At 39.6% G+C, this 20,819-nt stretch overlaps 1 protein-coding gene across 6 annotated transcripts in view; it reads right to left on the bottom strand.

The window, feature by feature from the left end:
• Nucleotides 1-511: 511 nt before the first annotated feature.
• The window catches only part of MKX (mohawk homeobox), a 48,666-nt gene continuing 28,358 nt past the window's right edge, over nt 512-20,819 (bottom strand). For 3 of the 6 annotated variants that reach the window (XM_064405955.1, XM_064405847.1, XM_064405893.1), the window contains 2 exons: nt 2,670-2,703; nt 512-2,557 (listed from right to left, as the gene is read on the bottom strand). In XM_064405955.1, coding sequence (XP_064262025.1) covers nt 2,371-2,557; nt 2,670-2,703 — 221 coding nt within the window. In that variant the 3' untranslated portion in view covers nt 512-2,370. Of the gene's footprint in view, nt 2,558-2,669; nt 2,726-20,819 lie in introns of all 6 variants that reach the window. The other 3 variants (XM_064406024.1, XM_064406135.1, XM_064406080.1) reach the window with 3 other exon arrangements.

Here is a 20,819-nt window from a genome sequence, read left to right as displayed (position 1 = left end):
AACAAAGAAGAGCAATAGTAATAATGTTTGTTTTTCCAATATCATAAATAATTACTGAGTTTTCATTAGCTGTTGGCTCAGCACTGATCATGACTTTCGTTATTTAAAAAAGACACACACATAATTCATCAGAATTTGTGTTTTCAGAAAACTCTAAAGCAGCAGTAGAAAAAAAATAAATTAAAGGAAACAGTAACAAGAAATTAGGCCAAGTATTTCTTAAATTTAAAACCCACTTGATGTGTTTTACAGATTATTCTTGTGCTTTGATCATTGGAAAAGACAACCATTAACAAGTAGTTTATACAATGGCTTACCTTCTCCAGTTTTACTTCAGAGGAGTCCCCAAAAGTACCCTTTCTACATGACAAATTTTGTTGTTTATACAGACAAAAACACTGAATATTCCTAACAGAAGAGTTTGTCAAAACCATGAATTTATTGTCACAAAATATTTAATACCAGAATAACTTATAATAGTATGAACAAAAGTGAAGTATTAACTCTCTGCTATTAGTTATAAACTCACATTATTATGCCAAAATCCAGTAAAGTATTAAAAATTAATGTCATGGAATTTAGACATATAATGATGCAAGTCAGTAAAACATACTTCAACTGTTCATACAGTCACAACATACATTTCTTGCTTGGCACTTTAAGTCAATGCAAATCAGCAATTTAGAAAACAAAGTAAAAATATATATGTACAAAATATTTTCATATCAAATAATTTTCATTGTACACTAAATAAAACCAACAACGTTATGTTACATCAAGAAGTTTCCTAAGAAGTCACACCAAGGCTGATATTTGCAATGTGTCTTAACTATTTTAGTGCAACTGAAACAGCCTCTATTTGCAAGTTAGTTACATCATTAACATAGTCCTGCTTCCATTGATGTGGGAGTTCTGCCATTAAACTCAGCAGGAGCAGAACTAAAGTCTTGTCTTGTTCATTGATGGCTCACCAGAAAGAGAAGCAAGGAAAGGGATAAGTAGGAAAAAACCTGACAGGATACCCACAGGAAAAAATCCAAATCCTAGCAACAATCAGCTCTTTTCCAGTTTTCTGTAACAGATTCTGTATAAATTGGTTTTGGCTTTGCCACTGTTTATTCAAGCACTGTAAACCTCATTAGACTATTGTTATATGACTTAAGAATAACTTGTACACCTCCAGATAAAATTTAAAAATAAACCTGGTTTTATGATAGTTATTACACTCAATAGCAGTCAATTTTAGAGACATGACATTTAATACATGGTTTAGTATCTTCTTAAAACCCTCCTGTCTTAAATGCTGAGATTTTTCAATGTTTCAGTTCCTTCTGTGATTCTTGTTTGGGCTTCGATAGTTTACATGATAGGCTTTTCTTACTGAAATGTGAAATGTCAATCAACTGTCCTCATTTATGCAGTACATACAAAATAAAAATGTTTAAACCACATTAAAGTAATAAGTTCCACCATGGAAACATTTCTGAATGGCACTATAGTTTTAGTTTTGTACAAGAAGAAACCAATTTTACTTCTATCAAAACTTCAATAAGTCACTAGTAAAGCTTTAAAATTATAGAAATTCAACTTGAATTTACAACTAGTCTGACTAAAACCTTCTCAACTAGAAATCTTTAATGAGCAACACAGCATATGTATAAGTTCAAAATAATCTGAACAATTAACTTATTTCCTAAATTTGTGTGTTCTAGAGTATTGCACTTTTCAAAGGAATGGTTTTGGTATTTTAATATACTGCATATACAGGTAAGAAACATGCATAACAACCTTATCGTCACTTTGACAAAACATACTGTACAATTTTTATAATACTGTTGATTAGAAAAAAAGAGAGTGAGAATGATGTAACAATTTCATTAAGACTCATCAATTTGTACAAGTCAAATAAGCACAAGTCTCCAGGGCCTTCAGCAGTAATGTGTTTAGCCCTCGGCTGCTTAAGCCCACTTGGAATAATATACAAAGTTGAAGCATTATGGCATTGTCATTTTGAGGCATAACACTGTTGTACTATGCCCACGTTATAGCTTATTTTTTCAAAGCAAGGCACTTACTGTAATAGCAATGCAAACATCTTATACGCGCTTCGATTAACATAAAATAAGTTAATGTTTTGATAAAAACAGGGTTTTTATAATTTACATGCCTTTTATAGAAGCAGTTGAACCTTTCATTTGATACAATGAAAACATCTGAGTCAGAAGGGACCTTAATTTTTTTTAACTGACCATTCTGTAAAAGGGGACCTATTTTCCACATTTTCCTCCTGTCTGTGAATCGGATTTTGCTGAAAACAAATCCTGTGAGGAAAACGTCTGTTTGATGTGTAAAAGAAAGAGGGCCCATCCCTTAAAACTGCTGAACTAATGGCACTTTAACAGTCTTTACTTCTGATATATGTGATGATTTCTGAATGATGCAGCTGGTAGTTCCCTGCAGTTTATCCTTCCCCTGGGCAAGGTTCGTTAGGGCCATAGCTGCGTTGATCTCCTTCCAGTACGTCTCATCTTTGCTGGGTCCCCTTCTGTTAGCTGCACTAGATTCAAGCAATAATAAATATTTACACACACATCTTACATAGCTACGTGGTATCAGGAAAACTGTAATAGCAACAACAGTTTTGGAGAACTGTGAAGTCCCTTACTCACCTTTCACACTTATTTGGTCCATTCTCCAGATTTTCTGAAAACAGGAAAAGAAAAGTCTATTTTATTTTAATAGTTTTAAAAACAAGCATGTTCAGGGAATAGGCATATTGAAAAATAACCTAAGATTTACTCAAAATTTGATACCAGATCTGAAAGAAAATCTTTGCTTTGACACACATAAAGGACACGGTTCATGCAGGCATCTTCCTGGAGAAAGCTACACTGAAGGTGTAGCTGTTCCTGAAGGTTCACCTACATTTTTTAGGGTAATAGAGGAGTTCTTCAAAACATATTTATGTTTTGAATACCAAGGACATAAGGAATTGCAAAAACTAAAAATAAAATTCAGCTTCATTGCCCTTCAGTGAATGCCTTCTAGTATGCACTAAAAATAGGACTCCCACCCATGCACACATGGTGTGTGTGGGTTTCAGTGTGCCCCTTGCCCAGGCAGTGCCTCAGTCACAGAGGCAGCTGAGAGGGACACAAGTAACAAGCACACCTGGTTAACAGCCCTCAGAGATGAAATTGCATCACAGGCATAAGCTACACTTCCTCATCAAGAGTCATATTTGTTCATTCACTAAGTCCTCACGTCCCAGAGAAGCCAGAAATATTTGCCAGGCAGAAATGTATAAGCTTTATTCAGTGGGTTTGCTATCCTGACACAGAAATACATTATAGAGGAGCAATAAGCCAATGCCCAGCTGCAATTCCTATGGAAAACAGGTCAAACCAAAGAAACATCAATGGCATGAGCACTAATGGCTACAAGACCCAAAAAGCCTCTAAACACAACATAAATCTCAAAAAGTAATGTACATTTTTGCAAGGCCAGATTCCCAAATAAAATCAACCTTGCCGCTAGATTTCCATCAGATTATTAATTAAAAATTGATCTTGTCTTTAAACAGAGCTTCCAGTGGAAGAACCCTTGGTAGCCCTTCCCTGCCCAGACAGCCAGCAGCCCATTATCTCCTACAGCCAATAATTCAGCTCAGCTGCACTGCTCAGTACTCAGAGGCGACTGCTGGAGACCACAGCCCCACTAAAGAACTACAGGGAGAGCAGCTGCAATTTCGGAGATCAGCTGCTTGCCAAAATGATCTAGCAGCCCTCCATCCTTTCGAAAAACAGCTTTATAAATAAATGTTCCCAGGTGGCCAAGATTTAAGTGTTGTTCAAAAAGCGCACGGCTTAAATCAGTATTTCTTAAGATTTCCTAGAACAATGCTTGAATGGCATTCAAGAAAGGGAAGACCAGCCTATGCAGAGGACAAGTAACCAAGGAAAAAAAGAAACATTTGGTCTAGAAAGAGGTACTGGATGACACAAAAAGTCTCATTTTTCACACTGTCCTTGGCTATGAAGAACTCTTCAGCCCTGCTTCATTGTTTTTCTCTACTTAGAGACAATTTTCAAGATGATGTTTAGGACTGAATAGATCAGTAGGTATAGAAATGGAAATGGCAAGTAATAGAGAAGATCATTGCCAGAGCAAGCCTGGATATAAATACACCTCTCTCAAGCATCTGTCAGTTTCTTTTGCTGTTGGAAAATATTTCCTATGAACAAAAAAATTGCTTGTACAAACTTCTGAGGGAAGTAGGTGTGAATGGTGACACACATTCCAATTCCAGCATTTATTTGAAGGAGTATTTGCAAATATTTTTTACTGGTGTTTAGCCAGCTTTCAAAGAAAGCATCTTGCCCATGGTATATAAAAGCAGTAGCAAAACTAAAAAATAAAATCCAGGAGGAAAGAGCTGCCCATTCTTTAACTTTGCTGAAGATTTTTCCTGAATCACACATATTTTCTTATTCTGTTAATATTTTATGGTTTTTTCAAACAAATAATTTATGTCAAAGAAACTCAGAACTGGGTTAAAATAAAACCATCAGTGATAATTTGCAAATCTCTGGCTAATAACTGCTCCCAAAGCTTGTTGGTACAATGAAGTCTGAAAATCCATAATTTCAAAGAACAGGCCGTCTTTTCCTTGCCAAAAATCCTTTTCTGCTATACCAAACCTCTGACAGCATATGCCAGTTTGCACTACCACAGCCTTTAGCAAAGGAAAGAAGTATTAACTTTTTTTTTTTTGGTTGGGGATAACCGCAATGAGAGAGACAAAGACCTTTCCTTATGCTCTCCTTGACATCTTGCCAGTCAAACCAACTTGATGTGACTCAAATCAAAAGTGGGGTTCACTTCCCATGCCATGAAACTGCCATCTAAGTCACACAAATTTGTATCTTTATTTGTCTGGACTCCATTCATAAAGAACAGAGATGTCCTCCAAGAAGTGGATTCAGCCATTCTGTTCAACACTGCAGCCCCATGTCTGTGAGTGCTGCTGCAAAGCCAAATCCCTGAGCCTTGTTCTGGCCCCTTCCTCACACTTTGTCCTTTGGACAGCATTATCATCCATGTGCATATGCTGAGAGCTGGATGGGGGGAGGACCATATCTCTCCTTTGGCTATTCAGTATATCAATGATTCATATCTATTTTTATATAGAGACATTAGACACTGCTAGGATAACTACAGCCTTAATGGCTTAGCTCAGCCTGGAAGAAATGCAGCCTGGTCATGTCTGGCTCTTCACTCCCCAAAGAACATAGATGACAAAATGTTATCAAGCATATAAAAAAAACTGCAAATAGTGAGTCTTACCCAATATTTTGCTTTTTCTTAATCTTTTGTAACCTCTCTGCTCTGCCTCCAACTACTAATTAAAGATTTTGATAATTGAAGCTTTTAATATTTGAGGTACCTGCACAAGAATTGCAAAGTATATTTCAATTGCAAAAGCAAAATTTTGGTGAGATTGCTCCATAAAAATAATCAAAGAACTGCATTCTCAAAATGGAAAGTGTTCATTTGCTTGACCATCACACAACACATCCTTAGATTTCATCTCTGAAGCAATAAGGAAATGGTACTGGGGCTGGGCAATCTCTCTGGAAATGGTGATGAAAGGAATGGAAAAAGGATGGAGCATCCTGAATCCCACTAAGTAGCCTCAGCTACTTACTCACTTATTTAGTCACCCCAGAGCAAGTGCTGATGGGCACTCCACTCATGACCCTCTCTCTACTACATGAGAAGCAGCACTTTACCAACCTTGAGGTGCCAAAGTTGCACCAGAGGTGTTCTCTCCAAGCACTGTGGTTACCTTTAACCTCATACACCTTCAGTGGCAGAACCTCTGGTCTCTTCCTAAAAGAGTGTGGCTCTCTCAATAGTCAGATCAAGGCAAGCTGCCACACCAATTTAAACCCCTACAGACTGGTCAATTTAGATCAGTGTGTGAAGTGACTCCTGGGAAAGCCAGCACTGATGAATTATTGTATTCCACACCGTTCCCAAAACTCATTTTGATAGGTTAAAAAATTATATTTATCTTACTACACACAAACATAAATACATTTTAACAGCATACAACTGGCCAGCACAAATAATTTTTCTAAACAAACAACAGTAGTGCTTAATAGTATATTCAGTAATTTAAACCAGAAGAAACTGCTGCTGAAGATGTTTTGTAGTGTCTCAGAAAGGATTATGCTTCTTGTCAAAGGATGGTGGTAGGCCTTCAACATATATTGAAATCATATAATAAATCTATTTAATATTAAACATCAGAAATACTTTTTGCTACAGGTTTGGAAATCACTTAAAACAGTGGTCACTTTCTCTGCAGCCAGAAAGTTTTAAACACTGTGAAAATAGAAACTTAATCATTTAAAATTAGGTGTTGTCATTTATACCTCAATTTCTGGTGCTTCATTCTGTAAGCATCCAGAGAATCACTTTTGCCTGGCCAAGAATGTCTCATTCTGCTCTCAACATCCACCCAAAGAAACCAGCAAGGCAGGATATTTGTTCCCTCTTGTTTATAATAGGAAGTCATTATAAATCACCTACCAATGGAATTCTGTATACCTTTCCATTAGTATGAGTTTTCAGTATACAGTTTACTGCAGGGCACAGTGCCAAGAGTGTAGACACCAGACAATACCAGCTTTGTGATACAGCATGGTATTTTTCAGGACTCACATAATTTTTAATAATATACATGGCATCTTTTTTTTCCACCATGAAATTTCTTCATAAATATTAACTCGCTGATCCTGACAACTCTCTTGGAAGGTACCCTGCTGTCCCATTTTAGCAGAGATGTAGATGACACAGAAGTCCAAAGTCAAAATACTGCCTAGGCAATATTTCAATAGCATTTAAGAACAGAATTTTCTAGGATTTCTTTTATATTTAAAGCATTTTTCATTGTTCTTCTGCTATCAGAAAGGACTAGCCAAAGAAAAGGAAGCCCAGCGTTCTTGCAGGCAAACCAACCTTAAACTGCACAAGAGCATCACATAACTCCAGTTTACTATGCACAAAGGCTCTCTGGTGACACGGAGCGTGCAGCACATTCAATATTTAAGAACAACTCAGACCCTCACTGTTCGCTGCATCCAGACTAATAATTTTTTACACATTTGGACAACTTTGGGGGTGTGCTAAATAGCGTTAATTACAGTTACATTTTATCATTTGGACCTGAGAATTCTAAACGAAGCACTGCATGTGTGCAGTGATGAACTACACCCTAAGGCCCTGCTGGGAGCAGCAAAGGCAAGGCTGACTGACCCCTTACGTAGCACCAAGCAGCCTCACACTGCTCCCTGTGGTATCTGGCTCCAGCTGAGCCACAACAACTGGCTTAAACCCTGCTTTGTGTTATCAGGTAACACTGACAAAGCAGAGATGGCTTGAAACCAACAGGGGAAAGAATGTGTGAATGAGGGAATGAGACAGAGATGGAAGGGTACAGAACATTATGTAGTGGGGAAAAAATGGACATAGAAGTCAAGGCACAGTAGGTCAGTCTCACATGACCGTCGTATTTTTTGAAGCTACTTAAACATGTACAGATTCCTGATGAATTACACATCTTCTATTCTAGCTTAAAATAGAGGGGGGAAAAAAAGAACTGCTGGCCTCAAATGGTGAACACTATAAAACATTTGTTGGTTCAATAAAAGGTCCTGTATAACTTATCTTCATTTTAAAATTGGCAACATTATTCAGTTGTTTCTCTCACTGCCTCTCCTGAACTTTCTTTTGTTGGTTTTGGAGACTCTGGCTTAACATGTGTTGACCAGCATTTTCAAAACAAGCAAGAAGAGGAAAAAGAAGGAGAAACAGGAAATAAACTGGGGCAGCTGAAAGAAAAATGAACATTACATGTGTAAGTAAATTAGTGGGGAGATGAAGTATTTCTGTAGGACACATACTCACGCACACCTTGACTCCAGTATTTTCCAAACCACAATTTCAGGGCACATAAGACTTTCAGATCCCCAAGAACAAAGTTAGGTTAATTTGAGTTAATACTCCCGTGCTCTTCTGCATTGACACAGCTCCTTTACCCCTGAAGGATCCCAAAGTAAACTGTGAACCACACAACACCACTAATGTTCACCCACATCTGGGGAGGGAACGTGGCTTAGCCCAGGCTGCTCAGCAATGCAAGGGAGGGGAAATTGTAGCCCAAAGCAGCAGGCCAGGGTTCTTATAAAAAATGCCATTTAATCTTGGTGCAAAAACTACAGCATGTTTTGAAAAACAAGAAAACCTCAGCTTCTCTAGCTAGAATTGGAGGAAGAAGGAACTGGCCATCCCATATTTACACTTGCAGCCTCCCATTTTGAGCCTAATGTAAACAGACAAATGAGCCTGTAAACATGGATAACTGCTCAGCCAGCAACCCACGCTGCCACAGGCTTTCCACACACAGACAGGACTCATCCCACCCAGCACTGGAACTCCTAAACCCTCTTCCTTTTGCACCATCCTCCCAGTTTCCTCAGGGACAGTAGACCTATTAAGGATGAATTATGAAGAAGTGCAGACAGGAAAGCTCAAGCTGGAAGAGACTCCAAACCGCAGAGTCTCCTACAGAAATATTCCCAAACATGCCCTGGTGGCTGATCTCCTGCAGACCCCAGGCCACCTCCACATGGGATCCCTTCAGTGTTGTCCCTTGTGAGCCCTCTCCTGCCCCAAAGCAGGTCCTGGGCTGGGAAGGTCTGTGTGAAACTGTCTGGTTGGGGCTGGCAGCGCTCATGCAGCAGAGCCTTTTGGTGGAGGAATGAAAGTCCCTGTTGGAGTTTCAGGTGACCTGTGGCTGCAGACACAGCATGGCAGCGTGACCTGGGAGAGTGCAGGATACCACTCACAGCTGGTCTGATCTCAGGGGTGTACTGGATTTCTACTGACAAAGATTTATTGCCGTGTCCTTTAGCTGGTTGGGAGGAGGAAAGCTGTCAGAAACTTGCAGGAATGAGCTCTGGGCCCAGGCTCTAGAGAAAGCTCCTTTTCAGCAAAGCATTATTTTACCACTGCTCTTTCTTCCAGGAGGAGGTTACAGAGCAGCTTGTAGTGAAGTCACCCCCATAACCCTGTTACCTCACTCCTTTGGCTTCACAGGGACACCAAGTACAACAACTGACCTGTCATCAGCTGTTATGTCCTTTCAGATGAACAAACTGCATAATGACAATTTATGTTCACAGTGACCACTAGAGTGAATATTTTTCCCTGTTCACCCAGTGGGTTTTTTCCGAGGAACAGCCATAGCCCTGATCTGACATCTTCTATTAAGATCCATTTGCTGGGTCTTGCCAATGTTAGAAACATCCCTTTTCCATCATGCCCTAGACCAAACCTTTTCTGTGAAAATACTTCCTTGCAATTTGTTTCTTGCATCAAACTTCAAATAAAAGCTTTAACTGTGAAGGACTGCTAACACTCAAGTTTTTTGCTGAATATCTGAGTATCCAAAGACTTTTTTATGTTGTGCAGCCTGGAGCCTGCAGTGGGAGTAGGCATCTAATTACATTTTAATACATGTGATTTTTATGAAATGAGTGTACATGCCCACAGAGACTGCGATAGGTGTATTTTATAAATCATAAAAGAGAACTGAGTTTGCAAGTCTATATTAATAATTGCATTAATATGTGCACTGAAAGCCCCACATAATAGTAGGCTTGGTGGAAATGGTCTTAGTCTTGAATTATGCACATGGATGTAAGAATTAATGAGTTAGCAAAATAGATTAAAAACTGGTGTAAACCACTTCATTGTTTGGGCTGTCACAGCTGACTCTAGATTTCCACTGACCAGTGACAATGTGTTCTCCTTGGTGAGATTCAGAGCACTGTGGGAGTCTTGTTTTCTTAGCCAGGCCTATAATGGGAGCTGGGGCTGTGAGTGTTGAGGTGAGCTGTTAACAAACTGATGGTTATACAGTTTTATTTTCTTTACGAGTTTGCTGCAAAGCTGACTGAAATAAATTTTTTTCTCATTGAGTTGGCATGTTCCTCATTGAGTCGTGCAATGTTGTCAGATTCCTTGGTGATAGTCTCCCACATGAATTTCACAATGCATAAAGGAACATCTGACCTGGGCTTCTTTTGTGTGTTTGTGTGAGATATTTGGAAAGGGATTTATAACACGTGCTGTGCTGACTCATCAGATGAAGTGGTTTGCCCTTCTGTTGCAAACCATTAGGGGTTAACATTGAAAACCACATTAGGCAGCAGGTAAGGGGGAGGGTGAAATAAAGAAAAGAGGGAAAAGAGGAAGAGAAAAAAGAAATAAAGGAAAGACTATGGGAGATGTTACAAAAAAAGAAAATGACAAAATGGTAAATGAAGATTCACCAGGAAAAACAGAAGTAAGGAATATAAAGGGAGAAAACATACCACTATGTCAACCTTCTTTATTTTTAATACAAAAATATCCTTCTCCCACCCAGGAAAGTTGCTGTTGTGCAGGCAGGCACGTTCAGTCTTTCATTCTGGATCTAAAGATTTTAATTGGGAGCTCTTAAAGACTAAAATAAGGCTTTAAAAATAAAAAGCTAAAGTCAAATGCAGCCAGGGTAAGCACTATTACACTCCAGCACGATTGTTTTTCATTAAAAAAGCAGGGTGAAAGGGAGGGTTTCAAAGCCATATTTCAACCCTAGGCTGACACGACAGCAGTAAAATCTGATTTTGTTATGCTAGTTGGCTGTGGGTTTGGGAGCAGACCCTATATATGCGGTGTAATGTTATGATATGAATGCATGCACACAGGATATTTTCAGAAGCTTCTTGCAGAATTTAGAGAAACGTGCCACCCATTCCTGCAGACCTGCCTGAAGGAGCCAGCTCCTTTCCTGCTCCTGGGAGCCAAGCATATGCTGTACAAAGACAATTTAAATTACAAGGTGCTGTATTTTCAGGCAAGTGGAGGAACTTCTCAGTGAAGGTCAGAACTGATTTCCATGACGTGTTTAGCCAGAAACATGGAATAAAGAATGGGTGAGTATCTGAGAGACAAATTCAGTTTCTTTCACTCACCTACAAGATAAAGAACTGACAAATATGGTCTCTTTAAACACTGCTTCTTCCACCCACTGCATGGGGTACTGAAATGTGCACAATACTTACACAGAATCATAGAATATCCTGAGCTGGACCCACAAGGATCACTGAAGCCCAGCTCCTGGCCCTGCACAGGATAGCTCCAAGATTACACCATGAGCCTGAGAGCTTTGTCCAAATGCTTCTGGAAGTTCAGCAGGCTTGGTGCTGTGACTGCTTCCCTGGAGAGCCTGTTCCAGTGCCCAGCCACCATCTGGGTGAAGAACCTTTTCCTAATATCTACATAAACTACTGCTGACACGTGTGCAAATACTAAACCCAGACACCTCAGTAGTGTCCCAAACCTACTGTGCTGTGAGATCATAAGTATACAAATTCAAGGAGCTTGTAAGAAAAGTGCATCAGCAGGGCTCCAGCAATCAAACAGCTATAAAAATCACTGTAAGCTGCAAAAGAGCCTCATGGTAACCCAGACAACTGTTGCACAACAGATCCTGCAAATCCAGGCATTATATGTGAAATTTAAGATTGTTTATATCTCCAAGGAGATGCAGATATTTTCAAATATATACCTACCTGTATCTGCTTCTACATTATGTTTGCATAAAAATGGAAATGGCTAAGCATTCTGCCTTCACACTATGAGATGCAGCAGTACAATCACACATGCTATTTTCTGTATTTTCTGTGGTCACCACTTCCTAAAGGCACACGATGGAGCTGTGCCAGGGCTGAACCTGCAGCAGTCAGTGACACCTTTCCCTGCACAGCCTTGGTGCCAGGACACAGCAGCTCCAAGGCTGTTGCAGAAAGAGGACACAAGAAGAGAGAAGACAGTCAGGTGGACTTAGCACATTAAGTACTTCATGTTAGTGACTGACAGTCTCTCTGCTTGGGCTACAGGTTTGTGTGGTGCTCAATAAGTCATTCTAACTAACACTTTCACAGGTGCTACAGTGCATTCCCTGGTCTCTAGACTCTGACTTGAGAGCCTGGGCTTCCAGCTTCAGCATGGCTGAGCACTCAGAGGTGCAGATGATGTTAACAAGAGTGTTGCTCTGCATGCATAAAAAGCCATGAAACCATGAGCATCCTCAAGGACTTAACCAGCTAAAATTACTTTAAATTGTAATCATTTGGTGCCTTACTTATCCATTTGTGAAATCCAACAGGTGTTTTATGAAAACACCTTTATTAAACTTCAAAAAGGGCAGGATAGAATGTATCAAGTGGTACTGAACAGCACACCAATAAGTCATCCTCTCCTCAGGGGGACTCAGCTGCATTCATGCTGTGGCTTTGGTGGTACAGAACCAGCAGTGAGCAGCCAATGAGGATATACGTTTTGAGGCATCTTCAAACTAGGCCAGGTCATATATGTCAGAAAAGTATCTCTTTCCTGATCTAGCTTGAAATGTGATGGGAACCTCTTTATTCAGCATCCCTAGGAATAACAGCAACATGAAGGGAAAGCTGAAGTCACACTGCCCTGACCATATACAGAATAATCAGCAGAAGGAAAGTGCTGAGTGAGCTGCAGGGGAAGGGGCTGCCCGTGGATTATTCTCATCTCCAGTTGCACAAAAGTGATTTTAGTGTTTGACAGCATTATTTTTGAGTCAGCTCTTCAGTTTTGTTTCCTCTTCTTTCCCTTGTGAAGCTATTGCAGTCTTCATGCTCCTGCTCACCACAACTTGCACTGTTATTATTTCCATTACAGGATTTCTTCCCAAACCTAAATATTCCCAGGCACCTTTTAAACAGGTCCTCAGAGATTTAGTAAATTGGGAGGCCTATCAAGAAGGGCTGTGTTTTCAGTTTTCCTATTCACTGAGTGAGTGAGGGGCAGTGCACTAAAAGGCAGAAGGCTCATGGAGCAGGATATCATGCCCAGAGTTATTCAGGAAGATGTGCCTATTTGCCAAGAGCTTTTGAAGAAGCAGAAACACCTCCTTCTATACTCTAAATATCATCTTGTGTTTAAAATTGAGTCCTAATGCAGTGCAGTTCCAGTAACCCTGCAGAAGAACCATACTAAGAAGAGCTCAAAGCCTCTCTGGGAGATTGGTGCAGTGGAATAAATCAGCCACACTGGGCTTGAATTCTCAAGGAGCAGCTAAACTTTAACACTGCAGATGCTCGCTAATTGAAAGTTGTAAGCGCCCTTCACAGCGGAGCCTTTGCCTAAGACAGACGAGGCTCCTGACTCTGAAGGAGCACGTGTGGGAGGTCCTGAAACAGTAGTAGGCTAGCACTTAACATTGCAGAGGCCTTGGATGTGAACAGCTTTGTGGAAGAAGATGAAATTGCTTCTCTGGCAAAATGTATGAAATCGTCTGTGATAACAGAAATGAGAGCGAGGATGACTGAACAAATATTTGCACTGAATGCCTTGTCAGGACAGGGAATTGCTACTGATATGATCTTTACTTTCAATGTTACTGCTTCTGACAGTCTTACAGACCTTGCAGATGTTTATTGGCCACTAAATCATTCTTCAAGAATGTTGGCTCTGTTCCCAAACCTGAAGAGCCTGAATGTGAAGGGGTTTGTTATTCAACACACAACGCTGTTTTTGGAGACAGTAATTTTCAAGAAACCGGCAGGGAAGCATCATCAGCTGATAACAAGACAGGGACTGGGTTCAGATTTCCTTGCACACTCCGGGCCTCAGGCTGAGTAAATGAGCAGCACGTAGCAGGGCACTGAGCATCCATCCACGTGGCAGAGGCATTGCCTGAGCTGTGACTGCACCTTGATAATGGACCTGCATCACAGCAAAGGGCTTACAGCTCCTCCCGACCAGAGACACTGCCTGCTCTTCCTGCTAGAGCACAGCTGCACGACTTCCAGAGCCTCTGGAAAGCTCGCTCCGTGGGGCTGCAGAGAGCAGCTCTGCTCTGCTCTCCAACTGCAGACACGCTGCATAACAACCAGGCTCATTCAAAGCCTTTGCCATTCATCGCAGCAAGGGCAGCTCGAAAGACGCAGTTGCTGAGCTGTGGAGGACCCTGAGCCACAGCATTTCACAGCAAACAGATTTGCTTCCAAACAGAGTTTTCGAACTACGGGCAATATGCTCAGGCTGCTTCTCTGAGTGAAGAAGATGAGTTTCTGAGATCATTGCAAACAGTTCTCACCTGAAAAAGCTACACTAACCACAGGAAGCTGTACCTAAATAGACACTGGACTAAAATGGTATTAATAATATTTGTGACAGTAAGAATACATATCTTTTAAATAATAAGTCATAAAAAGTAATCAATTCCCTTCATACTATAAAATTATTTTGTAACAAATTTATTAATTAAATTTCATAATATGATGATGAGTTATTGATGCAGTGTATCGTTACAACAGGAAAAAGATACTATCCATAGATATTGAACATATTTCTCCCAAAAGGCACCAACACATTGACCAGTGAGTGGGATCTAAAAGGAGTTAAAGTCAATAGCCTCCTCTAAAACCTAACTGAATTGCTGTCTATCAGCTCCCAAGATAAAAGACAATTATCTAAAGTAGCCCTTGTAACATTTCCTCTCAAAATAGGGTGAATACTGTTTAAAAGTATCAGATTGGTGCAGACATAAGGTGCTTTAAAAACACGTAAGACAGTTGCAGAAGGTGATAATGTCATATTTACTACGTATTTGTTTTACATTAGCTCATACATGTTTCCTGGAAGCCAGGAGACTTCTGCCAGGAAATTCTCTCCTGCAATAGTTTGCCATATCAGACTTAAAACACACATACATATTTATGGTAAAGCCATATTGTATTTATGGTTAAATCAACCAACATACTTCAAAAAATATAAATTTTGGTTAATTTATAAATCTCTATAAATTAACTCTATAAATCAAAACCAGCTCAGAAGCTTTATTAGCATTGTAAATAACTAGTCTTTCTTCATGTTACCATAAATAAAACAAAAAAAAACCCCAAACCCACCCCCCCCAAAAAAAAAACCCCAAAAAAACCCAAACCAAACCAAACCAAACCAAACCAAAAACTCTTCACCCAGCAAGGTTTGCAATGGGAAACTGAGCTATAGATATGTGAAAAAAAATTTAGAAAATACCAGCATTCATAGAACACAATTCCTTATACAGATGCAGCTGGAAATCACTGTGAACTTTTTGTTCAAGGAGCAATTAAATTAACTTTATCTCAGAGTAATTCACATTTATGGAATTTTTTAATGTGTCTTCCCTGATCTACTTAGACATTTTCCTAGCAGGAAAAGGGTAAGCAGCATCTGCAACAATCACATATTTGTACAAATAGCCTTGCATTCTCACCTGCCTTTAAGTATTAAGATCCTGAATTTCTACTTCTATAAAGAAAATCAATGACACACGAAGCCATGGCTCCAGACATAAAGAACATTTATATTTTTAGGAAATAACTGTGGTGGAAGAAACTGAGCTCCTGTGATCCCTCTAACACAATTCAACTCTAGGCTTTGAGCTTTTGACCAGAGGATAAGAGGAGGACTTTCAGCAGCCATGCAAGCCAGGCAGCTACAACACAAACTCTTCAAGCTCTGTGAACTGTTTCATGTTTTTTAATTAACTTGCTGCTATTATTAGTAGTACTTCTGTTTCCACTTTTATAACAAGAAAGGCTTTTTCTTTAATTTTGCAAGAACTTTTTATTTTTGCCCGTGAGCCAAAGCTTTGCCATAGAACAATTGCCTATATATCACAGTCTGTGAAGTTTATGGGGCTCTGCAAAGGGCCTGCAAAGCAGACACAGCAAATCCCTTTGTGGACAGTGCCTGCAATCCTGCCCCCCATCCTTCTCCCACAGAGGGCAAACAGACCTTGCACCACCAGCAAATGCTGTATTTGATAGTGTGGATTCATCAGGATGCACAAAATCCAGCCTAGCTGGGTGGCACCAAAGTGTTACTTCAGACAAACAAAATAGTGAGGTGCTGGCAAAACCAGCCCCCCCAGCAGCCCTGGGAGTGGCTCACCCAGCTCATGGGCAGGTCTTGGGAGTGCTGGCAGACACCACCAACCCCAGCTGTGACTCCAGGTTCAGCAAATCTTTTAAAAATTATCTCTGCATAGCACATCCTAGGCAACTACTATCTGAGACAGGAGCATCCTGAGAGGTGCTCAAAGCAACCTGAGGGCTGCTGCCCACCCCCAGCCCCACCTGCAACAACACCCACCCTGCCTCTCACACCCAGGCTGTCATAACACCAGGTGAGTTCTGCCTGAGTGGTCCTAAGCTTTGCAATCAGTACTTGCCTTGCACCCTTCAAACACCCAGAGGCCCACTTTGGGGGCTTAGGTGACACCTGCCCCATTCCTTTTTTTTTTTTTTTTTTTTTTTTTTAATAAAACTCATTAGCCTTTGTGGTGAAGCACAGATTCCAGAGTACAAGCCAGGACACTGACACTGTGAGTATCCATGCCCTTAGAGCCCAAGGAGGAGCTGCCCAGAAGAAACAACAACAAAGTGTCTAAAAACCTGGCATCAAGGACTTTTCCTTATTATTTTGGTTAACATTAAGATGCCACATTGCTTAGATAGACCTGGGAGAGGAGCAACACCCTCTGCTTTATTTGTAAAATCTGCATTTCAGTAGAGAGAACAAAATGCAGGAATGTTCAGCCATACCCAGTGATTGCAATTCTCAATCAAAATTGCTTCTCAATTGTGTTGTCCTCTTTTCTATCAAATCTGTCTTTTTCCACTTCCTCCCCATTTCCAGCTGGATCCTCATTTTTCTCTCTCTGCTATGATAGGGGAAAACTGAAGCAAGAAGAGTTCTTTCAAGAAACATCCAAGGCTACCTGTTGGGATGGCACTTGGCTTGCAAAACCAAAGTCCCACTGCAGCAACCCATCAAAATATGAGCAGCAGTGCATGTTCAGCTGCTGGCATTAAATTCTTGTTCTGTAAGAACTGGGTAGAAATTGGTAATTGCTGCCTGCCAAAGAGGCAGATTGGGAAGAATGACTTGTGAATATGAAACACAAAGACATTGTGAAAGTTTTCCCTGGCCACAACTCTGTGCACATTTCCTACCCCTGAGTTTGGTATGTAAGCTGGTTTCTATATAGCACTTAAAATGGAAAAAAAAATCCCTTTGAAAGAAGCGCCTTGAAACACAGATATTGGCAATGGATGACACTCACTTGCTGTAATTACTGAAAGACAAATTTTTGATCAGGACTTCTATTTGAATTCTCTCCAAAGCCTCTCTGAGCTCCAAATGCTGTGACCTTTAAAATCAAGGGAGCAAAATGTTCTCTGTTTTAATGACTGGTACTGTAAAAGCAGAAAATCCATGTTAAAACAAAGATTTAAATTGTACTGTTTGGCAATAAAATCGGTCTTGTTTCTTTTTGGGTATCAGAGAAAAACAGGGTCTGTACAAAACGTTTAGAAGGATACCAAGCTTTAGAAAAATGGGCAAAAGTTATAAATAGGAGTCCTATGTTTTCAAGGATGATGAAAACAGTATCTAAATATGTAATGGCATAAAATTTACTGCCTGAACTCCACATTTACTTGTACAGAAAAAAAAGCATTTATGTTTCAAGCAAACAATAGAAAATTTTCTCTGATTATATGATGAAGTTTCAGATGAGTTTACAGCTCTAACTGTTGTTTGTGTTCTCACAGATACATGCAAGAAACACTTCTGTACAAAACATCCCTACTTTCCAAGCAGCAGAAAGGATGCCCTCCTTTGGACAAATACACACTTTTCATTTATTGGGAAAAAAATATTAAAATTAAACAGAACAAATTTTCAGTCAACACTTGTTAATTCAAAACACTAAAATTTCTCTCATATTGAAAGCAGATTGCTCTGAAAAAAACATTCATTTTCAAGGTCATAACAGTGCTGGCAGAATGCAAAAAATTGTAGTCCAACTTGCTTGTGTTCAGCTGTGTTTACTTAGTCTCAATTTGACAAAAGTCTGCCTCTGATTATACATAGCAGTCATCTGCCCACAGATAAATAGATATTACACAAATGCTTGGAGGGAATGACATTTGGCTACCATTATTTTTGGAATAATGTACCCTGCATCCTGAACTTAAAACACCAAAATGATTCATAATGGTTTCTGGATCCAAGTATTTCTATTTAATAAATATATTTACCTCTATGACCTTTGTGGACTTTATATTGTACATGTTGCTGGCTAATAAAAAAAAAAAAGAAAAGAAAGAAAAAGGCAATTTATTCTGTATTCTTGGGAAAGATGTATTCACCCAGAATTCAGACACACACCCCACCACTACCTGCAGCACAGGGGCCTTGCTCAGCTCTCTGCAGAACATGCACCTGCAGTGGAAGCCCACACAGCAGAAACCATAACAGCCCTGCCTGAGACAGAAATGTGTTTTCTATTTCAAATGCTCCCACCTCAAATGTAAACTTAATAGTTCTCTGCCTATTATTTGTAGGAGGGAAAATTAATACATGTTGGATGCCAAAGTGAAATTTTGTGTTATCTGAGGGAAATAGTTGTTTCGTGACATCTATAGAATATCTTATATTTTAAAGGAGACCTGCAGTATTTCTCTGATGTGGATAGAAATTTTGTCTAGTTGAAGATACTACTCAGTCTGGGGTATTTTGTGTTATAAATTATCCATGAATAAGGCAAAAATTTTATTAATAAATTATAGTTCCTACTCTCATTCCTTCCCTAATGCCTCTTCCTAATTCTCTCCCCTTCAAGTAATGCCCTGTCAGTTCCCCAGCCTCAACTACCCCAAACCATATTTCCACATCACACACTAGAAGTATTGAGGCAATTCAAAGTCCATGAGGTATACTGTTACTGCTGCACATTTAAAGTGGAAAATGGTTCCAGAGTGTGGTGACAGATGGAAGAATAAAGCCTAGACCCAACAAAGTCAGATTAGTTTCTGTAAAGTTAGCATGATTTCAAAAATGTCTCTTCAATTAGAACACCAAAATTAAGAAAGTCCCTGATGCAATAGGAACCATATGTGTTTGATATACCCAGCTTCGCTAAAATAACATGTAAATACTGAGTTTAAAGAAAATTAAGAGACTTGTTTACAAAGAACTAGTTTATGTGTTTACAAAACTAAGCTGAATATTTTTAGATGGAACAATTACATACAAGTAATTTCCCCTCATTTTCCCATGTTTCACGAAGGAATATTACTGTGAAGAAGGAATGTTTTTTCAATGTGGACAGCTGGAGGTACAGAAAACAGATTTCTGTCACGTGGAACAAATGCAGCAAATTCCTTCTTTACAGGGTGTTTCCTTACAGAGATTAAGTATTAGTGTTCATTACACTATGATGCAAAGCCCCACTCATTCAGAAGTGTGCTAATGACTGTGACCCAAAGAAGAGTTAATTCAGATGGAATCCAGGAAAATGAGGCAACACACAAACCTCATCAGCAGTCCAATCACATGACAAAATGTGAGGCATCTCCAAAGCCACTGCCTGCCAAATAAAGAAAGGCTGCTGCAAGAAAAATACTTTCACAGCTTGATATCTGGGTCTTGTGACTGCTATCCAAACAAGGAGTAAAAGTACTATATAATGTGGCAGGGTAAACAGAACGACCCACTCACCATCACCAATCACATTTTTAATTCAGATACACTCTGTTTCTTTAAAAAATGATGGGGGAAAAGGAAACAAAACCTTTTGTTGAACTTGAAAATTATATGTGTAATTATCAGATCTGGCATGACATATTTTAGGTTCATATATACCATGAACTGTACAGGAATGCATGTTTTGACATACAGGATCAAACAGCCAGTCCATGCCAGGTGATGTCCTTTCCACCCTACTGACAGATGCTCGTCTCAGAGGAGCACAAAGACACTGCCCCCAGCCAACCATGCATTAGGTTAAGATTCCTGTCTTTAACTTACAGATGATGACTTGAAAAAATTTCAAAGAGAATATCTGATTTGAAAAATTTACAGAAAGGAGCAGACCTAAAAGAAGTTAAAACTTTCAGGAACACTGGGCCAAGGAAGCCTCCACACTTGGCCAAATTGTCTGACAGTAGCCTGAAAACTACTTACAGTTTTCAAAACAGGTCTTGGTAGAATCCGCCAAAGTCTGGATTGGGTATGATTAAGCCAAAGTATGAGAAGTATTCTATACTTTTGTGTCCAGCTTAGTCAGGGATTGCAGATGCACCAAGAGACTGGGAAATTAATAACCACACACCTCACACTAACACCACACGCCTCCATCACTACCACCACCAACACTGGAGTGTTTCCCAGTCCCAGAATAAGCTGTGTTTTTGCCCTGAGTTATGGAGCAATAGTTTGGATTAATTTGCTTTGTATTCTAAGCAAGGTCATACCCTTTCCTGGAAGTGTATTTGCTCTTAGCCTGTGTAACATGGAAAGAAATGCCAAGACACCACAACTGGACTCAAAGGTTCCTTTCAAGAAGAGTGGCAGTATCTTGAATGCTTATCTGTCCTCATTTCTCAAATATGTTGAAAAGGAAAATATCAAACTTCTAATTTTTTACTGTTAAAAATGTAGATATCTCCTACCCTTCTCTAATTTATTCTAGAACCTTTTCCTGTTACACTCAAGATTCCTACCATTATTTCCATACCTGCTTCCTCGGTATTTTATTCTTGCCTTCATCCCTTTGATCCCTTTTATTTCATTTTCCTTTTTGTTCTGGTCCTTAATCTTTCCTTAAT

This window comes from Passer domesticus, chromosome 1 (assembly GCF_036417665.1).
Source record: "Passer domesticus isolate bPasDom1 chromosome 1, bPasDom1.hap1, whole genome shotgun sequence".
Classification (NCBI taxonomy): domain Eukaryota; kingdom Metazoa; phylum Chordata; class Aves; order Passeriformes; family Passeridae; genus Passer; species Passer domesticus.
Note: the sequence above shows the minus strand (reverse complement) of the source record. Positions and strands in the feature narration are given on the sequence as shown.